Source organism: Schistocerca serialis, chromosome 10 (assembly GCF_023864345.2).
Source record: "Schistocerca serialis cubense isolate TAMUIC-IGC-003099 chromosome 10, iqSchSeri2.2, whole genome shotgun sequence".
In the NCBI taxonomy this organism is placed as follows: Eukaryota; Metazoa; Arthropoda; class Insecta; order Orthoptera; family Acrididae; genus Schistocerca; species Schistocerca serialis.
The window spans coordinates 192,109,453-192,136,468 of record NC_064647.1 but is presented as its reverse complement, the minus strand read 5'-3'; the positions used below and the strand labels follow the sequence as shown (position 1 = coordinate 192,136,468).

Here is a 27,016-nt window from a genome sequence, read left to right as displayed (position 1 = left end):
GGAGACCATGTTGAGAAGAGAATCTGCTGTAAGCAAAGGAACATAACAGAAGGAAAGTGAAGTTCGATCAGGACAAATATTACACAGTTTCAAAAACTCGGAAAGAAGAAACCACTTATTGAAAAGAACTTTATTTATGACTCCGCTCCTCGCGATTTGACAATATTTTATCAGTTTCATGTGGACTGTATCAAAGATGATTGAATCAGCAAGAATGCAATGAATTCAGACTAAATTCCTATGAGAGCAATTGCTGCAGCATGGTGATCAAGGTTGGGCAAATGCGTAACACAAAGAATTGAAGACCTGCTGATCACTTTGATATTATGATAAAACTAAAGGGTGGACTAAGAGTTTCCTTTCTAAAGTGAATTAACAGATACTGACGTACTCTTATTGAATGGTATGAACTGTGTGTATATGAAGTTTTTACTGATGAAGAACCAACACTGACCGAGACTCCCAGATCATTATTTCATGCTTAAAGATTTACTCCCATTGCTTTACCACTTTGAATAATTTTGAAATAATTAATAATATGTTTGCAGACTTTGCTAGCACTGTTTGCATGACACGCTTGTAGCTCGGTTCTGGAAAGAATAGTTCGATAAATCGGTGACAGTGTGTGCGGCGAGTGTCCTACATGTTTATTAGCAGCTAGCAGTGCCACATATCCGGTGCAATAGGCTTTCATAAAAGATTGAGCAAATGCACCATCCCAACTCTTAGGACAAATGCATCACACAATCCCTGAGGACAAGCTGCAGATGCAGCCTCTACACTTCACAATAAACCACGCCCTGTGGAGTCCTCCCCCAACAAAAGTCTACAATACCACCTGGTTTTTTGCCGTGTTTGAACTTTTTATTTACATAGAATTTATTTCAAGATTTTTTACATTTTAAAAGTTTTCTACTATGAGGGTGAAACTTTGTCACATACATATTTTTCTGTCTATACATCAATTACTAATGCTACAATATTACACCACGAAAATAAGTTTTTCAACACATGACAGTACAATACTTTAAACCAGAATATCATCATTTATGATAATTATGCAAGTTTTCAGAGCCAGTGGCTCCTTCTTCCAGCAGAAGAGTTGAAGAGGAAGGAAAAGGAGTGAAGGAAAAGGATTGGAGAGACTTAGGAAAAAGGGAAGATTTCGGAAAAGTCACCCAGAACCCCAGGCCAGGGGATATTTACCAGAAGGAATGAGAAGAAAAGACAGACTGTTGGGGACTGCACTCGTCTCGTAAAGTCCCCAACAATTAGCCTTTCCTTCTCATCCCATCTAGTAACTCTCCACTGACCCAGGAATCTGGGTGAATTTTTCAAACTCTGCCCCTTTTCCTGGACTTCTCATTCTTTTCCTTCAACCCTCTTCCTTCCCCTTCAACCCTTCTACTGGAAGCAAGAGCCCCTTGTTCTGAAGCTTGCATACCTAAAACCTTTTTATATATGTGTGTTCTCCTGCCACTGCTTGGAAAGTAGATTTTTATGTAGTCAATTACTTTATATTGTCAAAAATTGATTATTTTCATTGTTATAAATTATACAGTTAAGATGGTAATCAGTATTCAATATGAACAGTGAACTCATCATTTGAATTTCTGTGAGTTAAGAGAAACACAGATCAAAGAAAGATATATCAATTACTATTAGTACCTACCTAATTACTGTCAGTATCTCTTCTGCTACTTTTTAAATTATTTTTTGTGAGGTGATTGAAGCTCATGGTTTGCACAGAGGGGAATGAGATGTTGGAAACAAATACGAACATGTTGACAAAATTACCTACAAAACTAGAGGCACTGACATACCTATCAGCAGAAATGAAGGAGTAGACAAACTTAACAGAAATGAACCAAAAACTTTTCTCAAACAGATAACAGTTTTTCTCAAATGGAAGGAAAACTAACATTAACTGTTTGATTTGGGTTCTCAAATGGGTGGATGAACAACCAAGAAACGAGAATGGAACTAGCATAAAATATGTAAAATATTTAGATGATTGTTTAGACTTTAAAGAAAAAATAGATAATGTTGAACAGTCACATACCATTAGTTCAAAACAGAATTTTCTAATGGACAAACAGCATGTGGTGTCACCACCACACACCACACTTGCTAGATGGTAGCCTTTAAATCGGCCGCAGTCCGTTAGTACACGTCGGACCTGCGTGTCGCCATTATCAGTGATTGCAGACCAAGCGCCGCCACACGGCAGGTCAAGTCTAGAGAGACTCCCTAGCACTCGCCCCAGTTGTACAGCTGACTTTGCTAGTGATGGTTCACTGTCTACATACACTCTCATTTGCCGAGACGACAGTTTAGCATGGCCTTCAGCTACGTCATTTGCTACGACCTAGCAAGGCACCAAATTCAGTTACAATGAATGTATTCTGAACAGATAATCGTGTGAATCATGTACAGTCAAGAGCGACGTGCATCATTAATGGATTGAAGTTAAGTATCAAACTAATTACGTCCACTTTCTTAATTCTCATTCCTTGTCATGTTCTAGACCTCACGTCAGTATAGTTCTTCCCTCTTCACGCCAGCCTGTGAGAGCTAAAACTCGTGCATTTTGGCCTCCACTCGTAACATGGTGTTGGCTCTTCTGCTAACACAAAACAGCAAATATTAGAAATAGTAGAAACAAAATTAATAGAACCACAGGATAATTAGAACAAGATACAACTAAGAATATAAAAATCATTACACACAAAATGGAAGTGCAATTGGGGAAATGACGAGCTCGTGTGGAGTACTCTAGTAGTGGAGCTCACGAAATAGCATCGACATGTGGTGTGTGTGTGTGTGTGTGTGTGTGTGTGTGTGTGTGTGTGTAACAGAAGTACTGACAACCTATATTACAGTATGTGACATAGAAACACCAACAAAAAATGTTACATAAGGTGACAAATATTACTGAATGTTAAGTCAGGGAGGGAGAGAAAGAGAAGGAAAGATAGGAACACGAGATCCCTGAAGACAATTTCAAAATTTTGGGTATTGAAGTAGCTTTATTAACTTCAAAGTTTGGTTGGACACAAAGGCAACAAATGCGGGACAATGGAATGATTTGAGAGGATATTTTTGAGAAAATCTTACAGCTAACCACATTTATTTTATCTGTTAACAGAAGGTCATTGTTAGAGAATGAAAATCAGATGTGTCAATTTAGTGAGGAGTGGACAAAAGACGACTCTCAGAAAGTGAACTCATCATCATGAACAGTTTCCTCACCAGGCTGGGTCTGTTTGGAACAGACCTCGTCGTCTAGTTCTGTTTTCCCATCATCTTCCTGTGTTCACTCTGGTCCATTTTTCACCTCTTTCTTCATCATACTCCTCCACACCTTTGAGCAATCTATCTCTTGGTCTTTCTCTCAGTCGTTTCCTCTGCAACTCCATTTTATATATCTTCTTGGGAATCTTCTTCTTTTCCATTCTCTTTAAGTGCCTGTACCATCTTAGCCCTGATGTTTCTATCCTGTTCTGCACAGGTTCCTCTTTCACTATTTCCCTTACCCTTTTATTCCTCATCCTGTATCTCCTTTTTGTTCCTATGTTACTTTTAAGGAACTTCATTTCACATTCTTGTAATCTACTTACATATCTTTTCTTCATTACCCATGTTTCAGACGCATAATCTGTCGGAAGACCAACCCCTCATCCCAGCTGTGGGAGACGAGCAACACTGCAAAGTAGGGGATGGCCTACAGGGGTGAAGTACAGCGGGAACTTCGAGTGCCCCAGGACCAATGCTATAGCTGTGAAGGCCCTGTAAATACTACGAAAAGTGGCAGCTAACTGGGATCCCGTGAAGCTATGATAGGCATAGCTAGCCAACAGTGGATCAAACCAGTTTTGGACAGGGGAACTAGCATCGGAAAAGATACCATTCATTCCACCTGACAACCAACAGCACTGCTCAGCCAGACTGTGACACTGGAGCAATTTACGTGGCCAGAGCAGTGTAGCTGCACGTGTGTGCGCGCACAGTGTTGAGTGCAATCTGTATAGCTCTGTGTCGATTTTACTTCATTCTTCATTTATATTTCAGTTACATAAATTACAATTTATATTATAAAATGGGTGACACACAAAAATGATTAATTTAATAATAATAATAATAATAATAATAATAATAATAATAACAGTAGACAAATTGTTATGTTATACAAAGCTTTTATATCTTGCTCAAATCTGATATTGCAAATTTTATTTTCAGCACTGATTTAAGTACAGAAAGTGCTAACACAAATAAATAAGCACAGATACACTCTTCCATAAATTACACATTAGGTAATGGTGTTACAGTAAAGTATATCATACCATATTAGCTGTACATGTATATACATAGATCTTCATGAGCAGAAGACCTTAGCGACATAAGCTCGACAAAATTAAATGGCTCAAAATAAAACATATTTTTTTTACAGCATAGTTATTATATGAAAAGGAGCTGAAACTTAAGTCTGTAAATAAAGCAAAGAAAGCAATGCATGTAGAGTTCATTATTACTGCGTTATGGGCAGGTGTGCCGAGTATCTGCCCACGTCAGTCGTCCAGCATTGAGTCGAGCCAATCTTCGAGGTCCTCTTTCTTTTCTGCAGCTATCACTGGTGGAGGCTTTGGCTTTTGTGACTCTTTCATTTCGTCTGAAAATTAGAAAATATTTGAATGTCACTCTAAAAACAAACACACTGTGACCTGCAGTTGAAAATGCAATAGCAGTGTGGGCAAGAGATTTGACAAGTTTTGTGAGCTCACATATCATGTGTACAAATGGCAGTTTACAAAGAACTTTTCTATATCATTATCTGTTAGATTGCGAGCATATTTCATCTCTGCCTGCCTCACCTTACTCACTGGCAGCAAGAATTTAAATGAGCTTGCTACCTGCCTCCACAATTAAGCCCTCTTATAAGCTGTTAGGCACTAGACTCTAGGTTGCAGAAGAAAGATCCTGCAATACAATGAGACGTGACGAAAAGTTCCTCGTAACTGGATCTCATGCCAGTACCCTCGATTAAATTGTGAACCTCTCCACAGTTTGATTTGTGGGTCGAATTTGGGCCCCTCGATTAACGAGGACTGCTTACTAACTATTTATAAGAAGAGCAAAAGACTTTTGCAGGGCAAATCATTTGATTGTTTTTTTAACTGTATGCCTCTAATATTTCTACACATCTTCATGCATTTGAACCAATTCTGTGAACACCAACTCCATTCTGCTGTCACTGCCTCAGAAACACTGTCTGTTCTGGGAGGGATTTGACAACTTCTCGATATGATGAAAATCGCTGTCCACACACTTTTTGACAAAAGGGCACAAGTCATTAGTTCTGGTGAAAGAGACTTCAATTTGATGTTTTCCGACACTAGTAAGATCCCAGCAATGAAAGTGGGCTGCCAATAATGCCTCAACATTTTAATTTACAAAGTTTAATTTTACAGTCAAAGGTCTCAGGACGGTCACAGAATGTAGAGCCACAATAGCTGTGCCATGTCTCCACTCTTGTTACCATATACAGCTTTCTCTGTAAATAACATTTATGGAATCTAGTGATAGTTAGCAAATTACACTGCCAAAAATGATACAGTATCGTAACGTCGCCATTTGTTGTACGGGACTTCACAGATAGGGTAAGGACTGGAACTGCTATGTAACATTCTAACTGGACACAATTCTCAGTTTTCAGTCCTTTCAACTGGAAATTGTCAATGTGTCTTACAGGGGTAACTCGATGCTTTGTCACTGTCTGGTCTCCACTATAACTTTGTTTCAGATGTCAATTGTTTTATCAAGAATATTTAGAATTCAATAAGGAAAATGCATAGGCATATGCGGGGAGGGGGAACTGAAAAGAGAGGGTATTTTCCTCCTCCTGCAATATAGATATAGGTCTTTTATTCATTATGGAATTCTCACACATTTCTAGCAATGATTATCAGCAACTCTACTGAACCGCAGGTTTGACACTACTGATGTCTATGAGAAATACTGTGACTTTACCAATCTCCATATATCTCGGATTTTTCTGGTTGTCAGGCTGTTCAGGGTAAATTATGTAGCTTTACAGACAATCTCTCTCCAATGGTTGGGATCATTTTAAACTCTGTGGAATGCAACACAGTGTCAAATGCAATCACAGAGCTACAAATTCTCCAGTCTAGTTGGCCTGAATGCATAATAATGGAGCACACTGAAAAAGACTGACTCGGTTCAGCCCTAGCCTGTTTGAAGTCAGTTCTGCCAGTCAACTTGACAGTTGTTTTGGCAGATTTTTTCCATTCATCCAGCCGAGTCCTGTTCCTGTGTTGTATTTGTTCCAACCTATACAAAAAAATGTAACTTTCAAAACAAATTTTATTCAACTTTAGTTGTTGTTGTTGTTGTTGTGGTCTTCAGTCCTGAGACTGGTTTGATGCAGCTCTCCATGCTACTCTATCCTGTGCAAGCTTCTTCATCTCCCAGTACCTACTGCACCCTACATCTTTCTGAATCTGCTTAATGTATTCATCTCTTGGTCTCCCTCTACGATTTTTACCCTCCACGTTGCCCTCCAATGCTAAATTTGTGATCCCTTGATGCCTCAGAACGTGTCCTACCAACCGGTCCCTTCTTCTCGTCAAGTTGTGCCACAAACACCTCTTCTCTCCAATTGGCAGTGGAGTGTGCATATGTTGTCTAATTCTGATGAAGGCCTTTCTGGCCTAAGACTTATTTGACAGTGATTTTGTTTGGCCTATCTGCGACTCAGTATCTCCGCCCTGTGCTAAGTACCACACTATCCTTTTCATAACAATGTAATTATGCCATCCTAGATTTTCCATTTTTGTAGCAACTTTTAATTTAGGTTTTGTTATTTTTTATTAAAAATTATGTTTCAGAATTTGTTATTTAATGTTTGTTTCTGATAATAAGTACAGAATTTTAACTACAATAAAAAAGGTGCAACTTGTGTGAACTGAGCTGACTTTTACATTATACACTGATCTACTGGCCATTTTGATGAAATGTTAGAAACATTTTGTACTTATCACCAGTCGAAAACCTTATCTTTTGAAGAGATATTCTTGAGAAATGAGCTTTTGAGAGCTTTAGCACTCATCACGATGCTACAAGTGCTGAGAAAATCTTAACAGGACCACTCGATAAAGTCCTCTCACGAGTCATGGTATATTACGTATGGTAATCGGTCAAACCCCCCCCCATGAACCATGGACTTTGCCGTTGGTGGGGAGGCTTGCGTGCCTCAGCGATACAGATAGCCGTACCGTAGGTGCAAACACAACGGAGAGGTATCTGTTGAGAGGCCAGACAAACATGTGGTTCCTGAAGAGGGGCAGCAGCCTTTTCAGTAGTTGCAAGGGCAACAGTCTGGATGATTGACTGATCTGGTCTTGTAACAATAACCAAAACGGCCTTGCTGTGCTGGTACTGCGAACGGCTGAAAGCAAGGGGAAACTACAGCCGTAATTTTTCCCGAGGGCATGCAGCTTTACTGTACGATTACATGATGATGGCGTCGTCTTGGGTAAAATAGTCCGGAGGTAAAATAGTCCCCCATTCGGATCTCCGGGCGGGGACTACTCAAGAGGATGTCGTTATCAGGAAAAAGAAAACTGGCGTTCTACGGATCGGAGCGTGGAATGTCAGATCCCTTAATCGGGCAGGTAGGTTAGAAAATTTAAAAAGGGAAATGGATAGGTTGAAGTTAGATATAGTGGGAATTAGTGAAGTTCGGTGGCAGGAGGAACAAGACTTCTGGTCAGGTGACTACAGGGTTATAAACACAAAATCAAATAGGGGTAATGCAGGAGTAGGTTTAATAATGAATAGGAAAATAGGAATGCGGGTAAGCTACTACAAACAGCATAGTGAACGCATTATTGTGGCCAAGATAGATACGAAGCCCACGCCTACTACAGTAGTACAAGTTTATATGCCAACTAGCTCTGCAGATGACGAAGAAATTGAAGAAATGTATGATGAAATAAAAGAAATTATTCAGATTGTGAAGGGAGACGAAAATTTAATAGTCATGGGTGACTGGAATTCGAGTGTAGGAAATGGGAGAGAAGGAAACATAGTAGGTGAATATGGATTGGGGGACAGAAATGAAAGAGGAAGCCGCCTGGTCGAATTTTGCACAGAGCACAACATAATCATAACTAACACTTGGTTTAAGAATCATGAAAGAAGGTTGTATACATGGAAGAACCCTGGAGATACTAAAAGGTATCAGATAGATTACATAATGGTAAGACAGAGATTTAGGAACCAGATTTTAAATTGTAAGACATTTCCAGGGGCAGATGTGGACTCTGACCACAATCTATTGGTTATGACCTGTAGATTAAAACTGAAGAAACTGCAAAAAGGTGGGAATTTAAGGAGATGGGACCTGGATAAACTAAAAGAACCAGAGGTTGTACAGAGATTCAGGGAGAGCATAAGGGAGCAATTGACAGGGATGGGGGAAATAAATACAGTAGAAGAAGAATGGGTAGCTTTGAGGGATGAAGTAGTGAAGGCAGCAGAGGATCAAGTAGGTAAAAAGACGAGGGCTAGTAGAAATCCTTGGGTAACAGAAGAAATATTGAATTTACTTGATGAAAGGAGAAAATATAAAAATGCAGTAAGTGAAACAGGCAAAAAGGAATACAAACGTCTCAAAAATGAGATCGACAGGAAGTGCAAAATGGCTAAGCAGGGATGGCTAGAGGACAAATGTAAGGATGTAGAGGCCTATCTCACTAGGGGTAAGATAGATACCGCCTATAGGAAAATTAAAGAGACCTTTGGAGATAAGAGAACGACTTGTATGAATATCAAGAGCTCAGATGGAAACCCAGTTCTAAGCAAAGAAGGGAAAGCAGAAAGGTGGAAGGAGTATATAGAGGGTCTATACAAGGGCGATGTACTTGAGGACAATATTATGGAAATGGAAGAGGATGTAGATGAAGATGAAATGGGAGATATGATACTGCGTGAAGAGTTTGACAGAGCACTGAAAGACCTGAGTCGAAACAAGGCCCCCGGAGTAGACAATATTCCATTGGAACTACTGACGGCCGTGGGACAGCCAGTCCTGACAAAACTCTACCATCTGGTGAGCAAGATGTATGAAACAGGCGAAATACCCTCAGACTTCAAGAAGAATATAATAATTCCAATCCCAAAGAAAGCAGGTGTTGACAGATGTGAAAATTACCGAACTATCAGTTTAATAAGTCACAGCTGCAAAATACTAACACGAATTCTTTACAGACGAATGGATAAACTAGTAGAAGCCAACCTCGGGGAAGATCAGTTTGGATTCCGTAGAAACACTGGAACACGTGAGACAATACTGACCTTACGACTTATCTTAGAAGAAAGATTAAGGAAAGGCAAACCTACGTTTCTAGCATTTGTAGACTTAGAGAAAGCTTTTGAAAATGTTGACTGGAATACTCTCTTTAAAATTCTAAAGGTGGCAAGGGTAAAATACAGGGAGCGAAAGGCTATTTACAATTTGTACAGAAACCAGATGGCAGTTGTAAGAGTCGAGGGACATGAAAGGGAAGCAGTGGTTGGGAAGGGAGTAAGACAGGGCTGTAGCCTCTCCCCGATGTTGTTCAATCTGTATATTGAGCAAGCAGTAAAGGAAACAAAAGAAAAATTCGGAGTAGGTATTAAAATTCATGGAGAAGAAATAAAAACTTTGAGGTTCGCCGATGACATTGTAATTCTGTCAGAGACAGCAAAGGACTTGGAAGAGCAGTTGAATGGAATGGACAGTGTCTTGAAAGGAGGATATAAGATGAACATCAACAAAAGCAAAACAAGGATAATGGAATGTAGTCTAATTAAGTTGGGTGATGCTGAGGGAATTAGATTAGGAAATGAGGCACTTAAAGTAGTAAAGGAGTTTTGCTATTTGGGGAGCAAAATAACTGATGATGGTCGAAGTAGAGAGGATATAAAATGTAGGCTGGCAATGGCAAGGAAAGCGTTTCTGAAGAAGAGAATTTTGTTAACATCGAGTATTGATTTAAGTGTCAGGAAGTTGTTTCTGAAAGTACTTGTATGGAGCGTAGCCCTGTATGGAAGTGAAACATGGACGATAACTAGTTTGGACAGGAAGATAATAGAAGCTTTCGAAATGTGGTGCTACAGAAGAATGCTGAAGATTAGATGGGTAGATCACATAACTAATGAGGAAGTATTGAATAGGATTGGGGAGAAGAGAAGTTTGTGGCACAACTTGACGAGAAGAAGGGATCGGTTGGTAGGACATGTTCTGAGGCATCAAGGGATCACCAATTTAGTATTGGAGGGCAGCGTGGAGGGTAAAAATCGTAGAGGGAGACCAAGAGATGAATACACTAAGCAGATTCAGAAGGATGTAGGTTGCAGTAGGTACTGGGAGATGAAAAAGCTTGCACAGGATAGAGTAGCATGGAGAGCTGCATCAAACCAGTCTCAGGACTGAAGACCACAACAACAACAACAACAACAATCGGTCAAAACTGGTAACGGCACCATTTGGTGTGATCCGAGGCCAAACTACACATTAAAAACTATACACCTAACTGGCACTTTGGTATGACCGGAAAATCAGACGTAACCTACAGCTGATACACTCACCTTCCTCTATCGCAGATCTTGATACTGTGGCACCCGCAGCCAACTTTGCAGTTTCCACTTCGCTGACCCCTCCCACCTTCTGGCCTCTCAGTGACATCAGGAAATTCAGTCCACTGTCGTCCACACGGCCCGCCGTGTTCCGCTCTTTCAGTATGGGCTCCACTTTCGTACTTGCTGCTGTCTTTCTCTGGGGCGGTTCTGCTGAGGTACAAGAATTTCAAAATGTCAGTGTGAATTTAATGATGAGGAACACACAAATAACTGCAACACAACAAAATCAGTATTGATTCTTTTCTCTGTTTAAACTGTTGCCTTTTAAAGGAAATAATCAATTCTCAAGAGAATCTGTAGAATCTCTAACAAATTTTTAATTTATTCATCCAGGTAACCAGTATCACCCTTACAGCCACTAATGGATATTAAAAAAAGATTTGTGACATTTACTCATTGTTTTAGTGTAAAGCTTTTCACTGATCAGTTCCATTTGCCACCACACATCCACCGTGATGCAAATTTATGGAAAATGGAACACAGTCAAAAAGCCGACCAACTTTTCTACTAAAACTAAATAAAGATGTGACCGAGGTTGTACACACATGTTTTTCTGGGTGTTTTCTCCAAATGTAAGAAATAAAAATAAAGGTCAGGGAGTGGGGTTGACAAAAGCAGTTGCGGGCACTTTGAAACAGCAACAGTAATCTGCAGCCCACTACTGAGAAATGTGGGAAAACAGGCTCAGGTAGTTGTGACACATACTCATGAATTCAGGATTATGACATACCTGAGATCCTTAATTGTGACAAACTAAACAGGAAAAAGGAAGCAGACTGACAGAGGCTTCATTTCAGGAATACAGTTGGGGTACAGAGATACAACAAACCAGAGCTAACCCGGTGTAGTCACCATCAACTTGACCGCAATCAGCTGTCGAGATAGCTACGAGATGAGCCTTTGGTGAGTAATGACAATATTATGCAAAGTTCTATCACAAAAATCGAAGAAAGTTTGATTGTCGTAATGGGTACCAGTGGCACCAAATTAATGTCCAGCCATGCAAGCATGACATAAGAACTCAAATTGCATGCGGAAGACAAAAAAGACGAAATGTTACAATCTGTCTCCAAAAGTTATTTTCGAACAGAGAATCCTGTACTATTGCCTGAGCTCAATTCTCACACCATCAGGATTAATAATTTCTTGAGAGGGAGACTGCAGGACATTATCCCAGATGGAGACTCGTCGACATAACTAGAGGTAACTTCAGATGTGCCCCAGGTAAGTGTGTTGTGATCCTTGCTGTTCCTATTTTACACCAAGATAATCTCCCAATACTTCCTAACATCATGTTGGACCTTCTTTTGCCCAATGCAGTGCAACAACTCAATGTGGCACAGATTTAACAACTCGTTGGAAGACTCCTGTAGAAATGTTGAACCATGCTTCCTTTATAGCCATCCATAATTGCTTGAGTGCTACCAGTGCAGGATTTTGTGCATGAACTGACCTCTCAATTATGTCTCATACATTTTTGATGGGATTCAAGTCGGGCAATCTGGATGGCCAAATCATTCGCTTGAATTATCCAGAATGTTCTTCAAACCAATCATGAACAACTCGGACCCTGAGACATGGCACATTGTCATCCATTAAAAATTCCATTGTTGTTTGGAAACATGATGTCCGTGTGTGACTGCAATTGCCCTCCATGTAGCTGAACATAACCAATTCCTCCAGTACATGGTCAGTTCGGTTGGACCAGAGAACCCAGTCCATTCACTATAAATGCAGCATTTGTTGACAACTTGGTCCATGGCTTCATGGGGTCTGCACCACACACTAACCTTACCATCAGCTCATACCAACAGAAATCAGGACTCATCTGGCCAGGCCCCGGTTCCCAGTTGTCTAGGGCCCAACTGAGGTGGTCACGGGCTCAGGAGAGGCACTGCAGGTGATGTTCTAATATCAAAGGCACTCACATCGATCATCTATTGCCATAGCCAATTAATACAGAATTTCACTGCTCTATCTTAACAATTGCAGTTGTAGTACAGTCCACATTCATTTCTGTGATTATTTCATGCAGTGTTGTTTGCCTGTCAGCATAGCACTGACAACTCTATGCAAACGCCACTCCTCTTGGTCATTAAGTGAAGGCCGTCAACTACTGCATTGTCCATGGTGAAAGAAAGGTAATGCCTGAAATTTGGTATTCTCGGGGCACTGTTGACACTGTAGATCTCTTAATACTCAATTCCCTAACGATTTCCGAAATGGAATGCCCCATGCATCTAGCTACAACTATCATAGGTTCAGAGTCTATTGATTCCATCGTGCACTCACAATCACGTTGGGACCATTTTCATATAAATCCCCTGAGTAAAAATGACAGCTCCACCACTGCACTACCCTTTTATACCTTGTGTATGTGATACTACTGCTGTCTGTATGTGTTCATATCGCCCATCTCTATATGTCCGTATCGCTATCCCACGACTTTTGTCATTCAATGTATATTAATGACCGTAGAGAAAATATTAATAGAAACCTCAGACTTTTCACACGTGATGCAGGTTCCTAAAGTACAGTGCCGTTTAAAAATGTTGTACAAATAAGTAATCAGATTTTGATAAGATTTCAAAGTAGTCCAAAGATAGCAACTTGCTGTAAATGGTCAGAAATGTGAAATTGTGCTCTAAAAGAAGAGGAAGAAGAATCCTATGACTACAGTATCAACAAGTCACAATTGTAATTGGGGAACTCGTACAAATACCCGTGTGGTACATTTTATGAGGACGTTAAATGGAGTGAGCATCACAAATCACTCATACGTCCCACCTCTGACTACTGTGACTGCAAAACCTCTACCAACTGGCCTTCCGAAATAACAGTTACACACTACACTTGTGGCGGAATGGATACTGCATTACCTGTTGTTATACAAAATTCTCCAAATGCAGAGGGGAAAACCGTAGTTGTACTACAATATTATTGGTCCCCATAGGTCGGTCAATACACTATTTGTGGTGGAAAGATCAATCACTGGTCAAACTATTGCTAAAAAGTAATTGTATTTCACAGACATCAAATATCTATGGGTTTCTATTCAAAGCACTTCACAATAGAATGAAAAAATAAAGCTAAGTGTGGGGAAGGTTGATGCCACACTGAAATTCAGAAGAATAATACTAAACAAGCAAGTAGAATGCACCTAGAAAGGAGAGTGACTATAAAGCTCCCTCTGACTAATGCCAGATTACTGTTCATCAGACTTGATATGTTGGATTAATAGAAAAAGAGAGAGGGGAACATTCTACAGCCGCTGTGCAGTTCATCACAGGTTCATTTAGTGATCACAATTCCTAATAACAATGCTCAACTGCAAAGATGCCACAAGCAATGGGCACAGACAGACTCTCATAATTCCTAAAGAGTTCCTCATTAGGTGAATCAAGAAATGTTTTATTTCCTCCCACAAACATCTTGCCAAATAAGCACTACAGTAAAATCAGAGCTTACACGGCACTGTACTGGTGACTGTCACTACCGAGAACAACACGGTGTTGTTATTAAAGTCTCCAGGCTGAAGCCTCGTGTGGTGCAGCTCTCTGTGCCGATCTATACTGTGTGATCCTCTTCACCCCTGCAGAGCTTCTGCAGCCTACAACCTGCTTAATTACTGTATTTGTGACTGTTTTCCTCTACCACTTTTACCCCCACACTTCACTCCACTACCGAATTGACAATTCCTTGAAGCCTCTCAACCTCTCTCTTCCTTTTGTCAAGTTGTGTAATAAATTTATATTTCCTCCAATCTGATTCAGTAACTCGTCATTAGTTACTCGAACTACCCATATAATGTTCTGTATTATTTTGCAGTGCCACATTTCAAAAGCCTCTATTCTCTTCTTGCGTTATCATCTTACTGTACACATTTTACTTCCACGTGAGATTACTGTCCGTACCATTACTTTTGGAAAGGACTTCTGAACACTTGAATTAATATTAGATGCTAATTCCTCCCCCCCCCCCCCTTTCTTGTTGTCAGCCTGCATTTTACAAGGTGGCCATAATTATGTATACAGGGTTATTACAAATGATTGAAGCGATTTCACAGCTCTACAATAACTTTATTATTTGAGATATTTTCACAATGCTTTGCACACACATACAAAAACTCAAAAAGTTTTTTTAGGCATTCACAAAAGTTCGATATGTGCCCCTTTAGTGATTCGGCAGACATCAAGCTGATAATCAAGTTCCTCCCACACTCGGCGCAGCATGTCCCCATCAATGAGTTCGAAAGCATCGTTGATGCGAGCTCGCAGTTCTGGCACGTTTCTTGGTAGAGGAGGTTTAAACACTGAATCTTTCACATAACTCCACAGAAAGAAATCGCATGGGGTTAAGTCGGGAGAGCGTGGAGGCCATGACATGAATTGCTGATCATGATCTCCACCACGACCGATCCATCGGTTTTCCAATCTCCTGTTTAAGAAATGCCGAACATCATGATGGAAGTGCGGTGGAGCACCATCCTGTTGAAAGATGAAGTCGGCGCTGTCGGTCTCCAGTTGTGGCATGAGCCAATTTTCCAGCATGTCCAGATACAGGTGTCCTGTAACGTTTTTTTCGCAGAAGAAAAAGGGGCCGTAAACTTTAAACCGTGAGATTGCACAAAACACGTTAACTTGGTGAATTGCGAATTTGCTGCACGAATGCGTGAGGATTCTCTACTGCCCAGATGCGCCCATTGTGTCTGTTCACTTCACCATTAAGAAAAAATGTTGCTTCATCACTGAAAACAAGTTTTGCACTGAACGCATCCTCTTCCATGAGCTGTTGCAACCGTGCCGAAAATACAAAGCGTTTGACATTGTCATCGGGTGTCAGGGCTTGTAGCAATTGTAAACGGTAAGGCTTCTGCTTTAGCCTTTTCCGTAAGATTTTCCAAACCGTCGGCTGTGGTACGTTTAGCTCCCTGCTTGCTTTATTCGTCGACTTCCGCGGGCTACGCGTGAAACTTGCCCGCACGCGTTCAACCGTTTCTTCGCTCACTGCAGGCCGACCCGTTGATTTCCCCTTACAGAGGCATCCAGAAGCTTTAAACTGCGCATACCATCGCCGAATGGAGTTAGCAGTTGGTGGATCTTTGTTGAACTTCGTCCTGAAGTGTCGTTGCACTGTTATGACTGACTGATGTGAGTGCATTTCAAGCACGACATACGCTTTCTCGGCTCCTGTCGCCATTTTGTCTCACTGCGCTCTCGAGCGCTCTGGAGGCAGAAACCTGAAGTGCGGCTTCAGCCGAACAAAACTTTATGAGTTTTTCTACGTATCTGTAGTGTGTCGTGACCATATGTCAATGAATGGAGCTACAGTGAATTTATGAAATCGCTTCAATCATTTGTAATAGCCCTGTACATAGTTATGGACCATCCTATATATCCTGTCCACATCAGCCATCATTCATTATTTTGCTGCCCAAATAGTGAAACTCATCAATTTTTAGAGTCTTATTTCCTAATCTAATACCCTCAGTATCATCTAGTTTAATTTGACCACATTCAATTACCCTAATCTTATAACTTCTCTTTGAGACACTGACACTATAAATTCCATTCGACATTTCATTCGAATCCTTGCAGTTGCAGACAGAATTACACTCTCATTGGCAAATTGCAAAATTTTTTTCCTCCTCCTCCTCCTTCTTCTTCTTGGCCTTCAATTCCTTATCCAAATTTCTCTTGTTTGCTTTACTGCTTGCTCAATATTGAGATTTAAAAACATCACGTATAGCCTACAAGCCAGTCTCAATCAGCACTTCTGTTTCATTTCCTTTGACTTTCCTAATTGCAGGCTGCTTTCTGTCCAGGTTGTAAATAACCTTTCACTCCCTGTATTTTATCCTTGGTACCTTCAAAAGTTCAAAGACTGTAGTTCAGCCAACACTTCCAGTACCCTTCTCTAAATCTGCAAATGCAATAAATGTTGGTTTACTTTTATTGAATCTATCTTCCTACTTGTAGGGTCAGTATTGCCTTGCATGTTCCTGGAATTGTTTCGAATTCAAACTGATGTTCCCCAAGGTCAGTTTCTACCAATTTTTCTATGCTTCTATAAATAATTCGTGTCAATATTTTGCAACCACAGCTTGTTAAATGGAAAGTTCAGTAATACTCATGCTGCCACAACTGCCTTCTTTCAGACTGGAATTATTACATTCTTTTCCCAACTCATGTCCATTTACTTCCTCTTCCTTTTCTATAATATTGCCTTCAAGTTTAATTCTCTTGTATAGCGCTTCTATATATTTCTTCCACCATTCAGCTTTCCCTTCTTTGCTCAGCACTGGCTTGCTTAGCCATTTTGCAGTTCCTCTCAATCTCATTTTTAGGGGACTATTATCTTTTTTCTGTTTTGTTTGCAGCATTTTTATATTTTGTCCTTTTCAATTAATTTCAATATTTCCTGTTTTGTTCAAGGATTTCTATTAGGCCTCAAAGCTACCCACTCATCTATATTATTTCTTTACCTTGTTTCCATGGATTGTTGCCTAATGTACCCTCTGAAACTCTTCAATTTGGATTTGCACTTCATAACCAATAAATTATGGTCCAAATCCTAATCTGCCCCCAGAAATGTTTTGCATTTTAAAATATGGCTTCAAAATTTGTCTTACCATTTTATACCCTATGTCACACCTTCCAGTGTTTCCAGGTATACAACCCTTTTCCCCAATGCAAACGAACCGTTAGAAATGATTAAATTACATTCTGTGCATAATTCCACCAGGCAGAAACCCTTCACTCCTTTCCTCCTATCCATGTTCTCCTAATGTTTTTCCTTCTGTTTGTTTTCCTAAGTCACAACTTTTTCTCTCTTGTGTAACTATCTGAATAATTTCTTTTATCTTAACAAACACAGTTCCAATCAACAAACACAGTTTCAATCTCTTCAGTAGCAGAGCTAGAAGGCATATAAACCTGTAATACTGGGGTGGGTGCTGGCATCGTGTCTACCTTGACTACAATAATGTGTTCACTATGCTGTTCATAGAAAGTTACCTGCATTCCTATTCACTAATTATTACATCTAGTCCTGAATTATCCCCTATTCTTCCTGCTACTGACTTCGTTAATTTTCACTATATCTTCAACATATCTCCATTTTCCTTTTTAAGTTCTGTAATCTTCCTATCTGATTAAAGGATCTAACATTCCACACACTGACCTGCAGCATGCCAATATCGTTTTCCTGATGACCTCTTGAGTAGTCCCTGGCGCAAAATCCAAATGGGAGATTATTTTACCCCCGAAATATTTTACCTAAAACGATGCCATGATCATCAAGTCCTACAGTAGAGTTGTACGACCCCCAAGAAAAAAATAATAGCTATAATCTACCTATGCTTTCAGCCATCCACAGTACCCACAAAGCGAGGCAATGCTGGCTGTTGTTACAAAGCCACACTCAGACTATTGCTCATAGAGCTACTGATACATTGGTGCCCTCCTTAACGAACTACTGGTTAATTTGTCCTCTTCACAGCTACTCCTCTGTTGTGGTTGGAGCTGATGCACCTTCGAGGCATGTAGGCCACTCTACATCAGGAATGTCCGCAGTTCAGGGCACAGCGTGCTCACACAATATGAAGCGCATAAAACGATACTGGCACACTACCATTACCTTCTGCACAGTATTTCAAGGTATACAGACATAAAAGCAGATGGCGTCTGTGAGACACCTTCCAATTTCAGCCAATTCTCTAACTTGCTGCCAAAGGTCAAAGAAAAGAAGGGGAGAGAGAGAATACAGTTCTCTGTTAAATATTTATGGTTGGTGTACGACTGACTTGCAGGAGAGACAATACAAACACCAGTCACTGCTATTAAATGTGGCTAACAGAATCAGCAGAGACGGCGGCGGCGGCAGCAGCTGCAGCAGAAGAAGAAGAAGAAAAAAATGAAAAACAAACCTTGGCTGTCAGGAGATGTCGCAGGCACTTTCACTTGTTGAGCCTTTGGTTCCTCAGGTTTGTTGGCCAAAGGCTGTGTAGCTTTGGTTTCGGGCTGTCCAACAACAGCCGGAGCAGAGCTCGGCTGTGGTGCCGGCAGAGGTGACTGTTGACGATCCCGCTGTAGTACTGCCGGAGGTGGCGGTCGCTCCGGTTTCTTTTTCGCCCCTTCGGCTGGACGCGGTTCCTCGTGCCTCGTCTCCTCCTGCACGTCGGCTTTCGCGGTAGTGTGGACACTAGCCTCCACCTCCGGTTCTGCCACATCAGCGGACCCCACCCGGAGCTGCTCCCCGCCTCGAGCCGACGCATTCTGCCCTTTCTTTCTCCGACCGTGCCTCCCTCCACCTCTCTGCTGGCCATCCGGTTTTTTAATATCCGACTTTCCTCCTTTCTTCGAATAACTGTCATTTTCTGTGCAAATCTGCCCATTTTCCTCCAACTTCTGCTCTGAAACTATGTCTCTTTCATGAGGAGACTTCTGGTGTGTCAGGTCTTCCCGCACATCTGCACCATTCCTCTGAAGAACTGGCTCTCTCGGAATCTCTTCCCTTCCAACTGTTTCCATTTCTGAAGGAATTTTGTCGAGAGTGTGTTTCGATTCCCGAGAGGCAGAAGGCGTGATTCGTGGGTGGTCGTACGTAGCTTTCCGTACCGGGGAGGTCTCTCGCAAGGCACTATCGTCATCGTGTTCCCCGACCAATGCTCCACCTCTGAGAGAAACATCCTCAGATGGCGTGCCGACTGAAGAAGCGAACTTTGCGGCACCCGGATGGTCATCTCGCACAGTTTCCCTCTCCCGGACAGGTGGAGCTGGAGCTGTGGGCTCGGGTGTACCTTCTCGACCTGTGACCCGTCCGTCTGAGACGGCCCGAGACACAGGAGCTTGCAAGTTGCCAGAGCCTCGAGACACTGTCACAGGTGCAGTTTCTTTTGCCGGTGTGCTCTCCCTACTCTGAAATGGAGACTTCATATTCCCAGATGCATACGAAGGTGGTGGCACTCTTTCGAAATGGAACTCTGGTGACACTGCACACCGGCCACTGTCTCGGGGAGGTGTATGCATTCTGTCGGGTGTCTGTGAGTGCAGGTTTTCAGCTGCACCGAATGAGGACAGTGGTGGCTTTCCGACAACTGTCGCAGGTGCAGTTTCTTTTGCCGGTGTGCTCTCCCTGCTGTGAAATGGAGACTTCAGATTCCCTAAGGTGTACGAAGGTGGTGGTGCTCTCTCAAAATGGAACTCTGGTGACGTCACATCCCGGGCACTGTCTCGGAGAGGCGTACGCTCTCTGTCGGGTTTCTGTGAGTGCAAGTTTTCAGCAGCATCAAGTGACGATGGTGGTGGCTTTCCAAAGTGAAGATCTTGCACAGGCCCTTCGGGAACACGTGCAATGGGCACCCTACCCTCCCTGCTGTGGTCATTTGGTCTCGCATTGCTGCTGGCAGGATGTGGCGAGAGTGTAAGTTCTGCAGGTGTTCTCTCTGGGAACTCTTCTACCGAAAATACAGGTTTGCTTGTGTTTGTACTCAGTTCTACAGTCTGTTCATTTACCTGATCCACAACACTGTACTTCTCTGCCTGATCAATCTTGAACAAGTCAGTGGCAGCTACCTTTGGTTTTGGTTTGGACTTACTCAATTTCTCATATGCTCTGTAATTTTCCTTTGCACATCTGTCCATCCTTTGGATCTCATCCTCCTAAGAAAAAAAGAAAAACCAGTTAATATACATTAAAATAACAGCAGTGGCACAACAACACACTAAACAGGGACAGAACACACAGCATACACGTATACTTAGTCAGGAAAGAGCTTTTGTATTGAATAAGATGAGTCTCACAAGAAAATGTTTTAATTTAAGATTACAGAATGTGAGGTTTATACATCTAAAAAACTTTAACATCCTGAATGCCGATAACATCTATTCTGGGTCAGAAATATCCTTTCAAATACAGAAATTCGCATCAGAGTACAATACTACAGTACATTATGTGAAGAAAAAGAAAAAAACAAGCTTTCAGTCTTTGGACACTCGAGATTAATTTCATGGTGAAAATCGCAGCATCCAAATTCTGCAAAAGAAAAGCTTTTCAATCTGATTGCAGGATGGGTGGGGCTGGCTGACAAATGACTACCATGCACATATTGTTTTTTGGAGGGTCAAGAAAGTTATTCTTTGAAAATACATTTGCTGCAAATTCAATTTAAAATCACTACAAAATACAAATGAGTGTTTCAAGACATCACTTTTTCACAGCAAAATTCTATGTTAAACCCTGGATGGGGTTTAGTTCAGTGGTGACAGCACAAAATTAGACTTTTACATTTTGAAAATGTCAAAATTTGAGGATAAATCAACTGCAAAATCAACTGAGAGTAAGTTTCCATTACCACCTGTGGTACTTTTCTAATGAAATTATTATCATAGCACTTTTTGACAATGAAGTTCATGGCCAAATAAAAATAAGAATGGTTTCCAACTTAGTATGTGAAAAATCCTTTGATCATGGAAAGGGGTATATTCTACCTAAGAATGACATATAAAACACTTTGTACAGCAAGGCACTATTGTTTTTAAGAACTAAAATACCATACCATAATTACCAATTATTAACAATTAACTCCAATCTTATGTAAATAAAACTCACCAGTTTTATTTTTGATTTGAGGAAATTTTGCGGAGGGCTTTGCAATGAAACACACACACACACACACACACACACACACACACACACACACACACACACACCACTGAGAGAGAGAGAGAGAGAGAGAGAGAGAGAGAGAGAGAGAGAGAGAGAGAGCGCCTCTTTCACCTTACGAGACTGACAACTGCTGTCCACAAGATAGTGTTTCTTTGCAGAGAAAAAGTGCAACCTAGCTGGAAACTAAAAGAAAAGTTTAATATCTAAGACTGCGGAAAGAATTATAAAACTGGTGCAATATTTTCCCAGATGCATCATGCTGAGAGCAAGCAAAAAACGTTTCTTCTGTATTGCGTGGGGAAAGGGCGGAGGGGGAGGAACAGAGACAGTGGAAGCAAGAGCACAGAAAGCTCTACCCAAATTATATAGTTGTTTTATAAAATAACTATTCAGTATACATACATTTTGTTCTTTATTTAGACACTAGTCTCAAATGTTACAAGCCTCATTACCAAGAGTGGCTGCTGAACTGAACAAACTTTTGTTATAATACCTTAAAAACGGAGGAGATAGTGTACAAAAACAATTACTTGAAACTGGAAACATCCAAACAAGTTCTGTATTTTATGTTCATTCCGAAAAGAGACATATTATTACAATGATTTTTATTGATTATTTAGCTGTTTCTTTCAAACATTAGAATTTAGATGCCATTTTACAGCAGGGGAGTTATGCGAATTTCCATGCAAAACTTTGAAAACAGTTTGGCCCATGTTTCTATCACCATAGGCAGCTCAAATTTCATACTGAATTATGCTTTTGTTGTTGTTATCATGGTCTTCAATCTGAAGATTGGTTTAATGTTGCTCTCACATTCCTCTATCCCGTGAAAGCCTCTGCTCTTCATAGTAACTACTGCAACTACGACTCTTCCCCCCTCCTTGCTCATTTCCCTCCAATTCTGCTCAGTACCTCCACATTAGTTATGTAATCTACCCATCCAATTTCCAATATTCTTCTGTAGCACCACATTGCCAAAGCTTCTGTTCTCTTCTCATCTGATTTGTACATTGCCCATGTTTCACTTCTATAGAAGGCTACACTCCAACAAATGCCTAGCACTTAAATCTATATTTGATGTTAACATAAAATATTTTAATGTTATGCACTGTATAGTGTGTAAAAAGGTGACTGGGTAACTTACTCGCTCACTCTTTTTGAGCCATCGAACACCCTTGCAATACAAGATTTTCTTCCACAAAACATTAAAAATTACTTCTGTCTCTGGGACTGCATTGCTATGCTGTTATCCCAATATTTCACGTGTGGCAATGTTTTTAACAGAAAACAACAAAACTTTTTTCTTGGGACTCTTCCGGTGTTCAGAGAGTGAAATGAGTTTAAAAGACAATAAAACTCGAGGAACAGAGCCTGCATCTAAATGTATGAGTCAAAAGGCAGAAGCCTACACAAAGCAGCAGGTCTTGGAATGTAAACAGAGGTTATATACAAGGACAAAAATGTCAATTAACCATAGCAGCAGATCTAAAATTTTTCATTTTTAAATAAACTGCTTTTGAAGAACGAGTAATTCTTATTTGTAAAATTTGCATTGCTTTGAAACACTGAGTTGTTATAATAAATGCAAAATGTTGCTTTAATAACAATTCCAACAGAAACGAGCAACACAAGGCATAAGAACTGGTACAGAATTGCTGAAAAAATAATGTGGCATGTCAGCTGGTACTCGTGTACATGCAGTGTGCAAGACTTGTCCAATCTGGTCTACATTGTAGTTTCTCACTGCCATTGTTGGATGTCAATTGTATTACAGAATGGCATCATTCTTAGTCTGGAAGTTTTTACAGAAGTCTGGTATCAATGAAGTACAATGCTCCATTTGCTTAAAATGATTAAAAACGGGAGGAGCCAGAACAAACTTGTTACATATTACAAGTAGGAACTGAAAGCTTAATGGTTCATTTATAGTTTCCAATGAAAATAGAAAGTAGTTGATCTGCTGCCTGTGTCTAAATAACATGCATTTATCTGCTTGTAGCTCTTGAAAACAAACAAATTAACACCGAAAATAAAGTTCTTCAACTTCAGTTTTCATTCTTTAGCACTGAATATTCATAACATCCAAATAATGGTACAATCCCCAATTACAACATGATTTTTAAGCAATGTTTCAATAAATTAGAATCTGTAGGAGAATACTGGTGATATGGTGTAGTAGTTAACTACTTATCACTTTTTCACAAAAGCAACAAACAGCAGATAGACTAAGTTTTCTTTTATTTGCCTATTTAATTTACTATTTTGATTCTTTGCATACTATAACTGAGGGAATCAAAATTTTTCAGACTTTGTTCGATTTCTATGTTTATTACATGATATAATAGGGAAAAAAACCCAAAAATTCCTTATTTCAGAAGCCGGATCTTTTGAGTGGTTATAATAGTCTGGTCCAACTGGTATTGAAAAAAATAAATAAATAAATAAAAAATGATATAACCGGAAACAGGTTGTTTCAACGATAACCATCTGGGCTGAGGGATGGACTGAAAAAACTGGCACTGACTGACAAAGACAAGCTATCCTCAGAAAATCTACTTACAAGAACCAGTTCCAAGAGAGATATATATTGCTTGTGTAAGAATTGTGAAAAGCAGACTGTTCTAATTACAGTGCAACCTGAGCTCATTCAGCAATAATTTCTGCTGCACTCTACACACAAATAGAATGGAAACAAGCCCTAACAAATGGCACAATGAGACGTCCCATCTGCCACTGTGGTCTGAAAGTATTGATGTAAATGTAATATCTATCTTTTGAAATAAATGTCATTATTCAAATTGTGTGTTGTAATATCAACCATGTTTTCTGTGAAGTGTGGCACATGGACCAGAAAAAGATGAGACTTAGACAAATGGGGACACTAAAGGACCTCAGGTGACTATATACTCTAAATGAAAATACACAGTGGTGAGTATCTGGGCGTGTATAGGTGCACTTTCTTCAGCTCATCTACAACTGGAAAAGAGGTGAAAGGACATAAAAGCTGAAGTTTCCACAAAGTGAGTTGTTCCTACAAATGGTATGGCCAGATAGAGTACAGAGGCAGCAGACAACTCTACACAAAGGGTCTCTCAAAAACTATATGCTCCAAAATGAAGTTAAAAGAGAGGTCTGAAAAGTTCTCTGCCTGACAGTGAAAATGACAATTTATGCTTTCAAAGAAATTTCATTTTTCAACAATCTTCTCTAATATCAATACATTTCATCCAGTGGTGTTCTAGTGCCATTATCCATTCTCTGCAATGTTCCTCTGGAAGTGTTGTAAAGTACCTATCTAGAACTACAATGGATTCTGGATTGAATGAAAGGTGCTGAATGTCCGAGCACTTCATAATGCTAATTTGTTAATTTCCTCAGTGCCATGACACTTTTGTAGGCAGGTGCATTATTCAAATTTTTCTTCTTTAAGCCACGACCGTTTCTGCAAATGCTTACATCCAGTTTCATTAGAAGTTGAGATTACTATTCTCCAGTTACGGTTTCACCTTTTTTGAGACAGCCAACCAACAAAAATTCCTTCCGCATCCCAAAACACAGATGCCTGATCTTTCCCACCGATGGCACCGTCCTTGGCTTCTTTGAAACTGAAGAGCCTGCTTCCATCCACTGCACAGACTACTGTTTGGATTCGGGAGTAGTGGAGAATTCACGTTTCACCCAATGTCATGCACTGGCACAAAAAGTAACTTCTGTTTTCTTTAAAACGCACCAAGTACTTTTTAGAAAGTGTCCTGGGAATGCATTTGTGATGCGCAGCAAGTACATGTGGCACCCACCTTGCGCAAAGCTTTCTCATGTTCAGTTCCTAGTGCAAGATGTAAACAGCACGTTCTTTTGATATCCATAGAGGGATTAGTAATTTTACACATCTTTATATGCCAATCTTCCAAAATCATATTTTGTACTCTGTCAATGATTCCCAGTGTGCTTGCACTTTTTGGATGTCCTTCGTGTTTATCATGTTATAAGCTTTCACGGCCACATCACTTCAAGGTGGAGATCAAAGGTGAGGAGTTGTCATACACATTTACAAGCCATAAATGAATTTCAGCCTAAGTTAAACCTTATTTTACACAGAATTTAATCACTGTATGATACTTGCTATTTTCAACATCATGTGCATCACAACTGCTTCAAATGAATGCCTTCAGTCAGCTGTTGCCCGGCATGACTTCCAGTTTTATGTGGAATTTACTAACACATGTACCAAAGTAAGGGGAAAAAATAATGGGAATAGTGCTGTGACCTCTGAGAAAAGTAGAGAACTTTTCAGACAGCCCTTGTACATCAATTTAAGAACAAATTTATAATCTGAGTAAGTCATACACAATCTCATGAAGTGCTTACTGAAAACAATGTTTTATCTATGTTGAGCCTCTTGTAGAATGGTAGTGAAGTCAAACCTCCAGCAAGCAACTCGGCATCTGGTGTGAAAATTTCTCCGAACCGTCCGTAACTTCCAGTATCCCATTGCTGCTCAGATTTAAACCTGAAACCTCCTGAAAAGGAAAATATGTCACAAGATCAAATTGAACAAAATATTTTAAATATAAACATTGTCTTCAGTAACGTGTAGCTTATGGTTCCATCACTATGCGAGATGTAATCTTTGTGAAATAGCTACAAAAATCTGTACTGAAGATAGCAGTGTTCTAATATGCAACATTTAGTAAGGATTAAAATACGAGGGCAGTTCAATAAGTAATGCAACACATTTTTTTTCTGAAACAGGGGTTGTTTTATTCAGCATTGAAATACACCAGGTTATTCCCCAATCTTTTAGCTACACAACACTATTTTTCAACGTAATCTGCATTCAATGCTACGGCCTTACGCCACCTTGAAATGAGGGCCTGTATGCCTGCACGGTACCATTCCACTGGTCGATGTCGGAGCCAACGTCGTACTGCATCAATAACTTCTTCATCATCCGCGTAGTGCTCCCACGGATTGCGTCCTTCATTGGGCCAAACATATGGAAATCCGACGGTGCGAGATCGGGGCTGTAGGGTGCATGAGGAAGAACAGTCCACTGAAGTTTTGTGAGCTCCTCTCGGGTGCGAAGACTTGCGCGAGGTCTTGCGTTGTCATGAAGAAGGAGAAGTTCGTTCAGATTTTTGTGCCTACGAACACGCTGAAGTCGTTTCTTCAATTTCTGAAGAGTAGCACAATACACTTCAGAGTTGATCATTTGACCATGGGGAAGGACATCGAACAGAATAATCCCTTCAGCGTCCCAGAAGACTGTAACCATGACTTTACCGGCTGAGGGTATGGCTTTAAACTTTTTCTTGATAGGGGAGTGGGTGTGGCGCCACTCCATTGATTGCCGTTTTGTTTCAGGTTCGAATTGATGAACCCATGTTTCATCGCCTGTAACAATCTTTGACAAGAAATTGTCACCCTCAGCCACATGACGAGCAAGCAATTCCGCACAGATGGTTCTCCTTTGCTCTTTATGGTGTTCGGTTAGACAACGAGGGACCCAGCGGGAACAAACCTTTGAATATCCCAACTGGTGAACAATTGTGACAGCACTACCAACAGAGATGTCAAGTTGAGCACTGAGTTGTTTGATGGTGATCCGTCGATCATCTCGAACGAGTGTGTTCGCACACTCCGCCAT

General features: G+C 40.5%; 1 protein-coding gene across 2 annotated transcripts in view; it reads right to left on the bottom strand.

The window, feature by feature from the left end:
- Positions 1-4,213: 4,213 nt before the first annotated feature.
- LOC126424547 (neurofilament heavy polypeptide-like) overlaps positions 4,214-27,016 on the bottom strand; it is a 38,629-nt gene continuing 15,826 nt past the window's right edge. Inside the window, exons 4-7 of one of the 2 annotated variants that reach the window (XM_050087291.1) lie at positions 25,738-25,889; positions 18,629-20,363; positions 10,651-10,851; positions 4,214-4,669 (exon numbers count right to left, since the gene is read on the bottom strand). In XM_050087291.1, coding sequence (XP_049943248.1) covers positions 4,569-4,669; positions 10,651-10,851; positions 18,629-20,363; positions 25,738-25,889 — 2,189 coding nt within the window. In that variant the 3' untranslated portion in view covers positions 4,214-4,568. The remainder of the gene's footprint in view (positions 4,670-10,650; positions 10,852-18,628; positions 20,364-25,737; positions 25,890-27,016) is intronic. The other variant, XM_050087292.1, reaches the window with a different exon arrangement.